The sequence below is a fragment of the Camellia sinensis genome, chromosome 14, assembly GCF_055761805.1.
Source record: "Camellia sinensis isolate YWXY chromosome 14, ASM5576180v1, whole genome shotgun sequence".
Lineage (NCBI taxonomy): Eukaryota > Viridiplantae > Streptophyta > Magnoliopsida > Ericales > Theaceae > Camellia > Camellia sinensis.
Window position 1 is genome coordinate 11,350,510 of NC_138974.1, and position 12,952 is coordinate 11,363,461.

General features: G+C 32.5%; 1 protein-coding gene across 1 annotated transcript; it reads right to left on the minus strand.

The window, feature by feature from the left end:
• Positions 1 to 964: 964 nt before the first annotated feature.
• Positions 965 to 11,959, minus strand: LOC145806794 (protein FAR-RED IMPAIRED RESPONSE 1-like). Its single transcript, XM_082904610.1, has 7 exons — positions 11,162 to 11,959; positions 10,900 to 11,067; positions 10,121 to 10,684; positions 9,598 to 9,729; positions 9,432 to 9,494; positions 1,119 to 1,237; positions 965 to 1,019 (listed from the first exon to the last, which is right to left on the minus strand). The coding sequence occupies exons 1-7, from the start codon at positions 11,957 to 11,959 to the stop codon at positions 965 to 967; spliced, it is 1,899 nt and encodes a 632-aa protein (XP_082760736.1).
• Between the last annotated feature and the right edge of the window lie 993 nt (positions 11,960 to 12,952).

Here is a 12,952-nt window from a genome sequence, read left to right on the forward strand (position 1 = left end):
TGAGATTGGTTGTGACTTCATACGGCAACATGTTACTAGTGGCACTGTTCGTCTTATCTTTATTACCTTTGTTGATCAAACAGCCGACATCTTCACCAAGGCTCATCCTCTAGGACATTTTTCTGACTTACTTTCCAAGCTCAAGTTGATATTTGCATTACCACCTTGAGCTTGAGGGGGGGTGTTAGTTGTATATATCTATATTACCGTATTGTGCATTATCATATTATGCTATTACCATATTGCACATTACCATATTAGCTTATCTTTCTTTTATATAAAGGAGTCTTGTATTCACTTATATTCATTCATTGAAATATACAGAGTTATATTCTCTCTCTCTCTCTCTCTCTCTCTCTCTCTCTCTCTCTCTCTCTCTCTCTCTCTCTCTCTCTCTCTCTCTCTCTATTCTTATAACACTCTTAATCCTTAATCCATTTCGGTTTATATTAATTGCTATGCATTCAACACATATTAAGACCATCCTTTACGGCTTCACGTTTACGGATTAAAATAGAGCATTAGTAAAATTTAATATAATCTTTATGAAAAAAATTGAATAAAATCTAAAAATATAAACTATAATAACTTGCTGAAAGAAATAAACAAATTAACCAAATTATAAAAGATGAACCCCATTTCAAAAGCATAAAGCTATTAATTGCCAAAGAAACATACCTTTTGGCAACTGGCTGAACCCCATTTTAGTCATTTATTTTTACCATGACTCATTTATGTGCACCATGAAATATTCAAAAACTACATCACTTTAACATGGAAAATCTAACAACTGTAGTAAACACTATACAGTTAAAAAAAATAATTATATACACAAACTCACCTGGAGTGCCTCGACAAGATAATTGAGCTGCTTTATGCGACGTGCAATGCTTGAAACTCTCACATCCAAAAGAACAGAATTTGAAATTGAAGATATAAGAAAAACCTCTATTTTCTTCCATTTCTATTCTTCCATCTCCATAGGAACCTTTCTTTCATCCTCGTTTTCTCTTATATAACTGCAATTATTCAAATAAAATAAGATTTAGAGATACAGGGAAAATGTTCTTGCACAAAGCATAAATGAACGACATGAATTATGTATAAGTGTCATCTACCTCTCCTGTACAATTACAAATTGAACCAAGTTACATTTCAAGATGAAAGCAACATTATCAAGTTCATTCGCAATGAAAGTATACAAGGTCAATATTCTCAAAATCAATCTTTGTACCACCTAGATTAGCAATTGAGACTAGAACCTTAACACAACAAGAATTTAGTACAAAGGGAAAATATATACAGAAAATTACCCTAGAGTTTCAAAGTAGTTATAAAATTATTTTTATATACATATACAAAGAAAATAGCTTGAAAATTGCTCTAGTTCTGGCTATTTATATTCCAAATCGACAAACTAAAGTACTCACGAATTTATAATTTGTTGCAAACTCAAAAACCAAAATACAATTAATTTATAAAGAGAAAACAAAGACTCCTTTAATTTTATAATTTTGACTCCAAAAATAAAGACAAAAACTAGACCATAAAGAGTGATTGATGTCTTTTTTTTACATACCTCAAAAAAGATTGATTTCAGTTCCATATTTAATCAATTGCTAATGGATATGCAAACAAGAAAAACATGAAGAAACCATTAGGGTCCGTTTGGATAGATATCGATTTCAAATCAAGGAATTTGAGGTTCAATGAATAGAAAAACAATGAAAGAAGAGAAGTTGAGACAAAAGGTATATATTTTAGTAGGAACAACTAGCACTATTTTGTTCAATGCAATTAACAAAACAAGCACCGCTAAAAGCTTTTAAGTACTCAGAGCAAATGATGCAATACCAGAAATCTAATCGCCTGTCTTATGTGCTTGAGTTCATCCCAAGCTGAACCTGTATACTGAAAATTTTTGGCTCTGTTTGTTTGTATTTTCAAATTAACTTTCAACATGTGAACTCCCGCTTCACGTTTGGATAGAACATTCAAAATGCAATTCCGCGTGTTAATTCAAATTATAGTTTGAAACCCGTTTGGCAGCTTGTACTTCAGTTCTCCACTTTTAACGTTTATGCCTTCTTCCTCTTTTGATCTGAAAAGCTTCCATGTCCTTCTCCATGGTCTCTGAAAATTTCATGTGAACCTCATATTTCTTCTCTGTATCACGTGAACCTCATATTTCTTCTCTGAAGAGCTTCCACCGAGTGGGAATTGGTGTGAGATGGGATGACCGCCCGGTTGTCCCGGTCCGACTTCCTGGTGTTCAACTATCTGAAGCTACTCTGAAGGTTCAGAAGGTTCAGGTTATTTTTTATTTTTATTTTTTACTTTTTATTTCTTATCTATTATTTTTTTATAATATTAATAATTTTTTAATAATATTACATCCGTATACTGAACAAATATTGAACAATCTGTTACGACTTTATTACTAAATTAATAACGTGTAACAAATGAGAAAAAAAATTGATAATGTTTTGTAAGGTTTACGTTATGATTTCTATTTTAAAATATTAAACTTAGTGTATTTATGTTAATTTTTATTAATATATATTCTCAAAAGTTGTTGACTTTAACAAAATTTTAGAAAAAAAATAAAAAAAACGTATTGTAGAAGATGTTTGTACAGGCGTAAAAAATGAATTGATAGAAAATTTAATTGACACAAAATAATTGACATAGATTTATTTTAAAATGAAAAAAAAAATTGAAAAAAAAATTATTCAAAAAAAAATTACTGAAAAAAAATCAATTTTTAATTTCGGTATTTTAAAAATAGTTTGGTTATTACTGTTGATAAAAAATACGGATATCGATATATGAGTTGTGTGTTTGATTATAAATTATTGATTGAATTAAGTTTTGAAAACTATTTCTAAAACACATTACCAAACAAATTTTCTTATTTCACATGTCACATCAAACTTTCAAAACTTAATTCAAAATACATCTTCAAAACATATTTCAACACTCTATTTAAAAATCATAACCAAACAAATTTTCTACACTCAAATCATAATTCCACAACACACAAACTCAAAATACAACTCATACTCTCAAATCACATTTATAAAACTCTACCAAACGCTACCTTCATTTTTCTTTAGTAGGGAAAAATATATGAAGAACATAATTCTCTAGCAAAGAATCAAAACATGATTGCCTTATTAGTTGCCTTATATCACCAATGTTCTAGTTCAGTCAATCCTACCGTGACATATACTATATGAGCAGCATTCTCTTCTTAATAGAAGGTTGTAACCACCAGGAATAAACAAAAATAATAACTTTATTCCACAAATTGGGTCTCATAAGTATACAAAGTACATTGAATGCTTATAGACTCCACACCTGTTGAATAATTGTACATTGATAAATGAAAATATTTGTCTAAACACTTTGCGAACTAAAAAAAAGGTACCTGAAAATATATTTTATGCAGAAAGTATCTCAAGTTAAATCACATTTCAAGAAAATAATAGAATAAAGTTAAAAAAAAAAAAAAAAAAACCATACAACTTATAGCGATCCCGGTTGTCCCTTTACTGTTTTGTTGTATTCTGGACTCGGTTCCGTGATGATGGTAGTTGTATCTATCTTGTTGTCGTCCTTTAATTCCGCTTGATTGAGTGTTGGGATGTTTTGGGCAGGGTTGTTACAGGTTGGTTAGGCTTTGGTTTCAATTCCTTGTTATCCAGTTTTTAGGAGGTCCGCTCGAGCGGGTCTTCTTGCGCTCGAGCGGAGATTGCACACTTCCAGTTTTTTCGTGTCCCTGCAAAACTTCTGCAGGTGTGTTTTTCACGCTCGAGCGGTTTGCTTTGCGCTCGAGCGGGTACTTTGGCGCTCGAGCGGGTAGTACCTTTGGGTGTAAGTTATGGGAAGGGGAAATCTACGCTCGAGCGAACTGGTTTTCGCGCTCGAGCGGGTTTACTTTATTCTTGTGTCTTGGCACTCGAGCGGATCCTTTTGCGCTCGAGCAGACCTAGTTTTTGTTCTTGACGCTCGAGCGTTGTGTTTTCCGCTCGAGCGGGAATATCGTATATCAGTTGGCTGTGAGGCAGTTTTAAATCACTTTTTCTCATCTTTTCTCTCTCTTACTTTTCCGAAAAGGCCATTTGAGAGCCTCTCTCTCTAAAACCTTGCATTCTCTCTAGATATTGATCTAGCTAGGGTGTTCTCCTCACCTTTGGTCTTTATAAAAAGGTTGTTCATCGTCGAGGGCTATCTTTTGATCCGAGGAACTCGTGGTTTGGAGCAACTTTGTTTTCACCATCTTCTTCTTTGGGTCTCATCTTTGAAGTAGGGATTCCTACTCACTCTTATGGGTTTTAACCTAGATTTTGAGCCTATTGTTTAAATGGTTGATTTTGGGACTTAGGGTTTCAAAATGTGTTAAAGAGGGTTTTATGATTTTGGGCTCATAATATGCATTTTGGGTTTCAAAATGATGATATTGTTGTTGGTTGGTGATATTGGAACCTTTGGGTTAATATCGAGAGTTGGGGGTAAAAGTCCTAATTTGTTGTTTAAAATTAATTGGTATAATTAATTTTGGAAAATTGTGAACTTATGGAATTGAGTTGGAAATAATGAAATTGGCTCATTATGTTGTGAAATGATGGAGTTGGATTTATAAATCGCTCACTTTTGAAAACATTGATATTTTATCTGTTGGAGCTTTTATTATCTGTTTAGAAATAATTGCTTAGGCTACCGGTGGAGGGTAGTTTTGATTGTTGTAGACAATGCATGATGATTAGGCAAACTAAAACTAATCAATTGGATATGTCATAGAGTATGACGGTTGACAGAATACATTAACGTTATGTATTGATTGATTGTATATATGACCTTTGTGTATATATGCATTGTGTGTGTGGGAGGAGATAAGGGATGTACTCCACGGTTTAGGGGAAGATAGGGGATGGACCTCTAAACAGGATGTTGTTTGGGAGGAGATAGGGGATGGACTCCACTGATACAGCTCATATGCTTGTCAGATAATGTGTTGATATAGCTCATATGCTTATCCTTGGAAGTGTTGATACAGCTCATATGCTTGTCATTGGAAGTGTTGATATAGCTAATATGCATATCTGTTGAAATGTGGGTACAGCTTGTATGCTTACCTGTTGAGATGTTGATACAACTAGTATGTTTATCTATTGTGATAATGAGAAATGTTTAATATGAGTCACTGTCTCATATAAGTGGTTGGCCAGGTTCTGAGCCATTGATGTAAATTGTGAAATTGATAAAAAATGGAAACTGAAATGAAACATGAACGTAGTGGTCATGAGATGGAAATGGGTTATGAATTGGTATACGAAAATTAAACATTTATCAATTGCTAATGTCTTAGTTATTGCTCATGCTGTGTTTAGCATATCTCTACTGGGCGTTGGCTCACCCTTTATGGGACATTATTTTCAGGTACAGGTAGTATGCCACCTCCAAGGACGTAGCTTGGATGATAATGAGAGTTGAAGACTCTTTCTTTTGTTTATTTTGATGTATTACATGTAAATTCCAGCCAAGGGCTTAATATGTATTGAGTTAGTATTCTTCTTTTTTGTAACCAAGTGTTAACTTGGAAAGCTGTAAGCTCATAGGGCATTTGCTTTTGTTGTTAACATGTAATATAGTTGTAAGAATTACTCTGATAAATAGAAATGGTTGATTTCTTTTATATCAATGCATGTCTGAAATGTTTGATATTATGTATTATTTTGAGGGTGTTACACAACTAAACATACTGAGAATTTTATCTAAATATGTTGTAAAAGTATTATGCCAGTAATTGGTAAAGTCCACTTAAAAGTTGATTATTATCTTTGGTAAAGTCCACTAAATAGTTGGAATAGTTGAAGTAAATCATTCTTGTGAAAAATCCCAAAATTGTGTTAGAATATTTATATATAGAAAAAATGAAGGAAAAAAAAACACTCTATAAAAAATATTTGCAATTGAGCAAGTAAAGGGTTTTATTTATATTGAAACTCAAAAGACAAGTTTCAGTTGAACTTTTTAACAAACAGGTTGTGTGCACAAAAATAATAATAAGAAAATAAAAAATAAAAGAAACTTTTCACATACAATACACACAGTTTATTATCAACATATAACATATATAGAAAATAGAAGTCTTGTGGTGATTCGAAGAAACAAAATTCCATAAACCATAATAAAATTTAAATAAGAAAGCAAAACAATAGAGACAAATAAAAATATTTAATCACAATGAAGTAGATAAGAAATATTCTAACACTGCATCTCAATTAGTCATTGTATCAACTATTAAAATTGAAAGAAGAAACATGCATAAATTTGTTAGCCTTATTCTTCAATCTTAGAATAAATTTCGTAATTATCCATCTGGAAAAACTACAAATTGAAAAAAAAATTTGCACAAAAGGGATTTACAATATAGTATAAAATTGGGTATTTGAGGGTTGATTTACAATACGGTATTAGGCTTTTGAAATTGGGTAAGATAGAGAGAAAGAGATTGAGAGTGAGAGACAGATTATTTGTGTGAGAAAAAGAGAGAGAGAGATAGAGATTGTGAGATATCTAATGGGGTTTCAACTTTGCGTAAGGATCCTCTGGAGTAAATCCCTGCAGTGATCTCCTGAAGTGTTTAATCCAACAACTGAAAATAAAACTCACCAAAACGATGTCGTTTTGGTGAGTAGTTTGAAAAAAAATATATATATTCAGTCAGTTCAAAACATTGAAGGTTCTTGCAAATGCAAATATGAAGCATTAGAGAGAGAAAGAGAGAGAGAGAAGGGCTGAGAGTTTCCCACCCCCGACGCGCTACTGTCGCCACTGCCGCTGCCACGCCGCGGGGTCCCCATACTCGAACAGATTGAAGGAAAAAACCACAGGTTCGTTCATCCTCCAAACTTCAAATATTAGGGCTTTGGTTCCAAAAATTAGGGAAAAATCAAAAAATATGTTCTTAGGGTTTTGATTTGAGACTTTTTACATGATTTATTTCAAATCTATGCTTAGAGGAGCCGAACTGTAGATGATTGGAATCATCAAAGAAATTTATAAATATATGTGTGTGTGTGTGTGTGTGTGTGTGTGTGTGTGTGTGTGTGTGATTAGTTATTTGTATTTAGGTATATAAGATAGTGATGGAGAGAGAGAGGGTGTTGAAATCAAGTTTTTTGTGGTTGATCATAGTGGTTCATCCTCTGAGCTTCATTTGTGCAAATATGGAAAGTGTGCAGATGTTTACACTTTAAAAAAAAAAAATTATGTATGCAAATGGTAATCTTGATTATCTTGTTTGCAAAAAAATGGGCATTTTCAGTTTGGAATACAGAGGAATGTAAGAGAATGCTATATGCAATTAAGTTTGTTTTCTTTGGCGTTGATTAATGTCTATTGTTGAACTATTAGAAAATGGTAAATTCAATGATTTTGTGGTTGTTGATCTTTGTTTAGTGCAATAGATTCTTGAATGTTGAATGACAAATGCTAAATATTTTTGCACCCTTTTGTATTACCCCTTTATATTAATATTCAACCATTGTTCCTTGTTTAGAAATAATTTTTTAAGGAAATCAAATTATGTACCTGTGATATTAAACAGTTAAAATAAAAGAAGTGGTGATTGCAGTCCCCTTCTTGAATTTATATATCTGTACCTATAGAAACTCTTTATTATACAATTTAATTTATGTTCTTAGTTTGGGTCCAATATGCACGAATGAGGCCTTGAAATAGAATACATCATACAATTAATAGCATAATAGAAGAAATGAGATCCTGTTGAAAAATGTAGATTGATTGGATTACCATTTAAAGAAGAGATTTCACAAAAGCTAAAACAGCCTCTGCAACAAAACAGAAACAAATGGACTGAAATGAAAAAATAAAAGGGAAAAAATGAGAGAAAAAATAAAATGTGTTGGAATTGTTACACCTAATTTCTAGGAAATATTGGGGTAACTTTCTCGTACATTATGAGTTAGTTTTTTAAAGAAAAGGAAGTATAAGATTTGGGATGAACTAAATGTAGATATTGGTGTTTCATTGCTGTTTTTTTGTTGTTCTATTGTTCTTGTCTAGATATTAACATTGGTGAAGAAGGCTAATTTGATCTCACCTTTATAATATGTTGTTATTTTAGGTTAAAAAATGTCAACATCAAATACATCTATGAGTGACACTAGTGAAATTCAGTTTAGAAATCGAAAATGTCGTTGCAGGGTAAGAGCATCATTCAGGATTTCAGAGTCAAAGGAAAATCCAAGTATGGTATACTTTGCTTGCCCTTTCAACAACACCAATGGATGCGGCTTCTTTGAGTAGTGGATGCCTTTACAAAAACAGTGTGAATGGTTGAAGATGGTTAGGGAGGAAAGCGACGAAAATTGTAATATCAAGCCTTTAGTCAACGAACTAATTGTATCCAATGATGAGCTGAAAGAGATGGTTACAAAGTTTAGGAAGGAAATGAAACAAATGATTGTAGAGATTAGACAACTTCGGGAACAGTTCCACTACGCCATTGTAATAGTATTAATAGGATTTGGACTTCTTCTTTTCTTGTTTAAATATTAAGTGTAAATTAAGTTTGGATTTGGACTTCTTTTGTCAACTAAATATTAAGTGTAAAATTGTGGACTTGAAATGCACAATGTGGTAATGTTGGTTGTGTAATGTTGTTGTAATGTTAAGTGTAATGTTGATTGTTGTAATGTTGTTGTAATGTTAAGTGTAATGTTGACTTGAAGTATAAGATTGTGTAATGTTGATTGTGTAAATATTAAGTGTAATGTTGATTGTGGACTAAATATTAAGTATTAATGTTGATTGTTGTAATGTTGATTGAAATGCACATGTCATGCCTTTGCTTTGTTTGTCAACAAAGAATGGTTGCTTTATTTGAAATAATGGTTGCTTTGTTTGCCAATCAGCACCATTTGAGCAACATTTCAGAGCAACATGTCAACAAAATTTCCAGCAACATTTGAACCAAAATTTCATGAATTTTTTTTTTGCAAAATTCCAGCAACATTCAGCAACATTATTAGCATTATTTTAGCAACATTTCAAGCAAAGTTTCAGCAACATTTTAACAAAAATTTCATCAAATTTTCAACAACATTTCATCAAATTTTCAGCATTATTTTAGCAACATTTCGAGCAAAGTTTCAGCAAATTTTGAGCAACAGTTTTAGCAATATTTGAACAAAAATTTTAGCAAAATTGAGCAACATTTCATCAAATTTTCAGCAACATTTCATCAATTGTTCAGCAACATTTCAAGCAAAGTTTCAGCAAATTTTGAGCAACAGTTTCAACAACATTTGAACAAAAAATTCAGAAAAATTTCAACAACATTTCATGAAAGGTTTTCAATATTACATATCCAACAAAAAAAATCAACGCTAAGATATTGCCGTGTGATCCACATGCCCACGACAACGACCACGACCACAACCACGACCACAACCATATAGTACCTAAAAAAAAAAAATAATATTACATCAAAGGAACCATAAAATAAAATGGAACTTTAAATGAATGAATGACAAAATAAAAGAGGAAAGGTGAAAAATAAATTACTTCATTACATGCGGGACTATTTGAGGCTTGCAAGTCATAACCGCTTGCATTGTTAAGCAATGCTTGATAGGTTCCATAGACGGAATACATCAATGGAATTGAAAAAGGCATATTATGACGAAGAAAACTTGGCTGCAACAATAACAATCACATATCAATTTAAAATGATAATAGTCATCTACAAATAGATAATAAAACTTCTTATTAAACTAACTTACATCATAGGCAGATACATAAATTAAGACGAAGAAGTTCTAACTTGAGGAACACTCGGCGAGAATGGAGGAAGTTGAGGAGCACTTGAAATAAAGGAGCCGACTGAGGAATACTCGGCGAAAACAAGGGAGGTGGTTCAAGAGCACTTGCCGGAAATAAGGGAGGAGTTTGAGGAGTAACAGACATGGAAGTTTGAGAAGCATTATGTGAACTTGTTTTTATTTTTCTTTGCCAACGCAAGCTCCAAACCACATTTTGTCCGCCTTCGTCCCTTGCTAGTGCACTCTCTTCTCTTTAGTCCTTTTACTTGAACTATATTTTTATCTACTACACCATCCACTTCAAATCTTTCGGGGCATGTGTCGAAGGGGCTTTCTTGTTGAATAGTATTTGAACAAGACATATTGAATTTTGCGCTTAACATGGTTTCAATGTTTGCAATTAATTCATCCGCTTTCTCTACCGTCAAATTATATGTTTCCTTACTTTCAGAAGCTCTACACGTTACTGTTCTGAATATTGCCATCAATGATCTATAGCGTGAAGTTTGATGCAATCTTACATCAACCTTAATATCATGCCCATACCTACCTTTCACATTTTCAGCTCTTGCTTTTTTAGTCCATCTCTTCAGAATATATTGTGAAGGAATCTCTTTGAATTTGAGGGTGTCTCTAAGGATCTTCAAACAATGATTACAAAAAATGCCCTTCATTTCAAACTTCCTACAATTGCAAGTAACTGAACCATCACACTCCTGCCTCACCTTCCTCACCTTTATACCATCACTATCAAGAACCGTATAAACGGTACTCTCATCATCATTTTCAGTTTCTTCAATGTTTACTTCAAGGGACTTGACATACTCATCCTGAAATTCTTCATAAATTTTATTTGTGTAAACATCTGCAGCTTACATTTTGCATAAATATGTATAAAACACTCTTCATCCCCTTATCCTTCACCGCCTTATCCTTGAAGATAGAATTTGCATGTCTTAATGCATTTTGCATCAAATGCCAAGTTCAAAGGTGATGGGTTGTGCTAGGCATGACAATAGGTATGGCCTTAGCCATTGCAGCTTACATTTTGCATAAACATGGATAAAACACTCTTCATCCCCTTATCCTTCACCGCCTTATCCTTGAAGATAGAATTTGCATACCTTAATGCATCTTGCATCAAATGCCAAGTGCAAAGGCGGTGCGTTGTGTTAGGCATGACAATAGGTATGGCCTTAGCCATTGCAGCATCCTGATCCGTAAAAATTGTTTTTGGAGCCTTACTTGACATTGCCTCTAAGAATCTTCTAAAAAGCCATCTAAAAGAATCGGTGGTCTCATCATACATGATGGTTAAATCCAACAAAAGACGTAAATGGTCTATGTGCACTATTTAACTTGTAAGTAGTGTCGAAAGTCACAACATTACCAAATTGCCCATAATCCATGATCATCTGAGCATCAGCCCAAAATATGTTTGTAATCTGCTCCTCGTTATCTAATTGGACTGAGTAAAAAAAAGTTGGATTCTCCAATGATTTGTCACAAAAATATTGCAAAATGCTACCTGCCTCCCCATATGCTAAACTGTTTTGCCTCTTCGTTCTCCAATAATTTTTTTGGTCCAGTTTTGTGAACCCAAGCGACTCCCTTCCACCAACTTCATTACCCATGAGCTCAAATGCAGCATCAAGACGGATTCCAAATTTTTCGGTTAAATCTATTTCGGTTGCCTGTGATGCCGATATCTTCCTTTGGGATGGTAACATATGCGTACATTCTGCTGGTACAAAGATATGATTATGTTGTTCAACAAAATCCCTAACAAAAAATTTCTGAATATTCTTATCCCACTTAATGACAAGTCGGGCTTGACAACCAGTCCTCACTTCTTGCCTAGGATTTTTTGTTAATGGATCTCTGTTGTTGACAACCCGAAATCCCTCCTTATTACAAACAAATTGCCTTGAAGTGATTTGCCCCTCTTTGCTCTTGTTTACATAGCCCCTTTTACTACTAAAGCCCAACCTTCCTCCATAAGCATTATAGAAATCATATGCTTTTTGTTCTGTATCAAATGCCATGCAAACTCTAGGCTTCCAATCACAATCACCCCCGTCATTCTCAACATTGTTAGGTTCCATATCAATGTGCCAAGTCATTTAAAAAATAAATAAGTGCTCAATATTAGCATAAAAACTGTAAATTATGTTTGCAAAATAATACAAACTGAATAAGATAATCAAGGAATAACAGAAATTAGATAATCAAGGAAAACAAAAAAAAAAACTAGAAATTAACAAGAACCAAATGCCAAGTGCAATGATAAAAAAATATGTTCTAAACATATGTAATAATAATAAAAAAAAAAGATAATCAAGGCATGGCATGCTAAGTGCAATAATAAAAAAACCTGTTCTAAACATATGTAATAATAAAAAAATAAGGTAATCAAGGCATGCTAAGTGCAATAATAAAAAAATCTGTTCTAAACATATGTAGACTGAAATTTTGAAAACCTGTTCTAAACATATGTTGACTGAAATTTTGAATTTAACTACTTAATAGACCCATACAAAAAAAAAGGGATTATTTTTCATTTCATCCAAGAAACACCTAAACTATTTATAAATCTATATAATATATATATACTCACAATGAATACCTGTTCTAAACAAAAAAACCTGTTCAGAACTTGTGTAATAATCAAATTCTTCATGTACATAGCACAGGTTGTTCTAAACATGTTTTAAACATATGTTGATTGAAATTTTGAATTTAACTACTTAATAGACCCATAAAAAAAAAGAGGATTATTTTTCATTTCATCCAGGAAATACCTAAACTATCTATAAATCTATATAACATATATATATAATCACAATGAATACCTGTTCTAAATAATCAAATTCTCCAGGGATTGTTCTAAATCTATCTATCTATCTATCTATCTATATATATATATATATATATCTAAACTACTGTATATATATATATATAATGTATAATGTATTCTCAATGTAATAATCAAATTCTCACTGTATAATGTATATATATATATATATAAAATATAATCACAGGGATTGTATGTTCTAAATACCTATATTTTCTTCAATCGGTTAGAGCAGGGGGTCGGC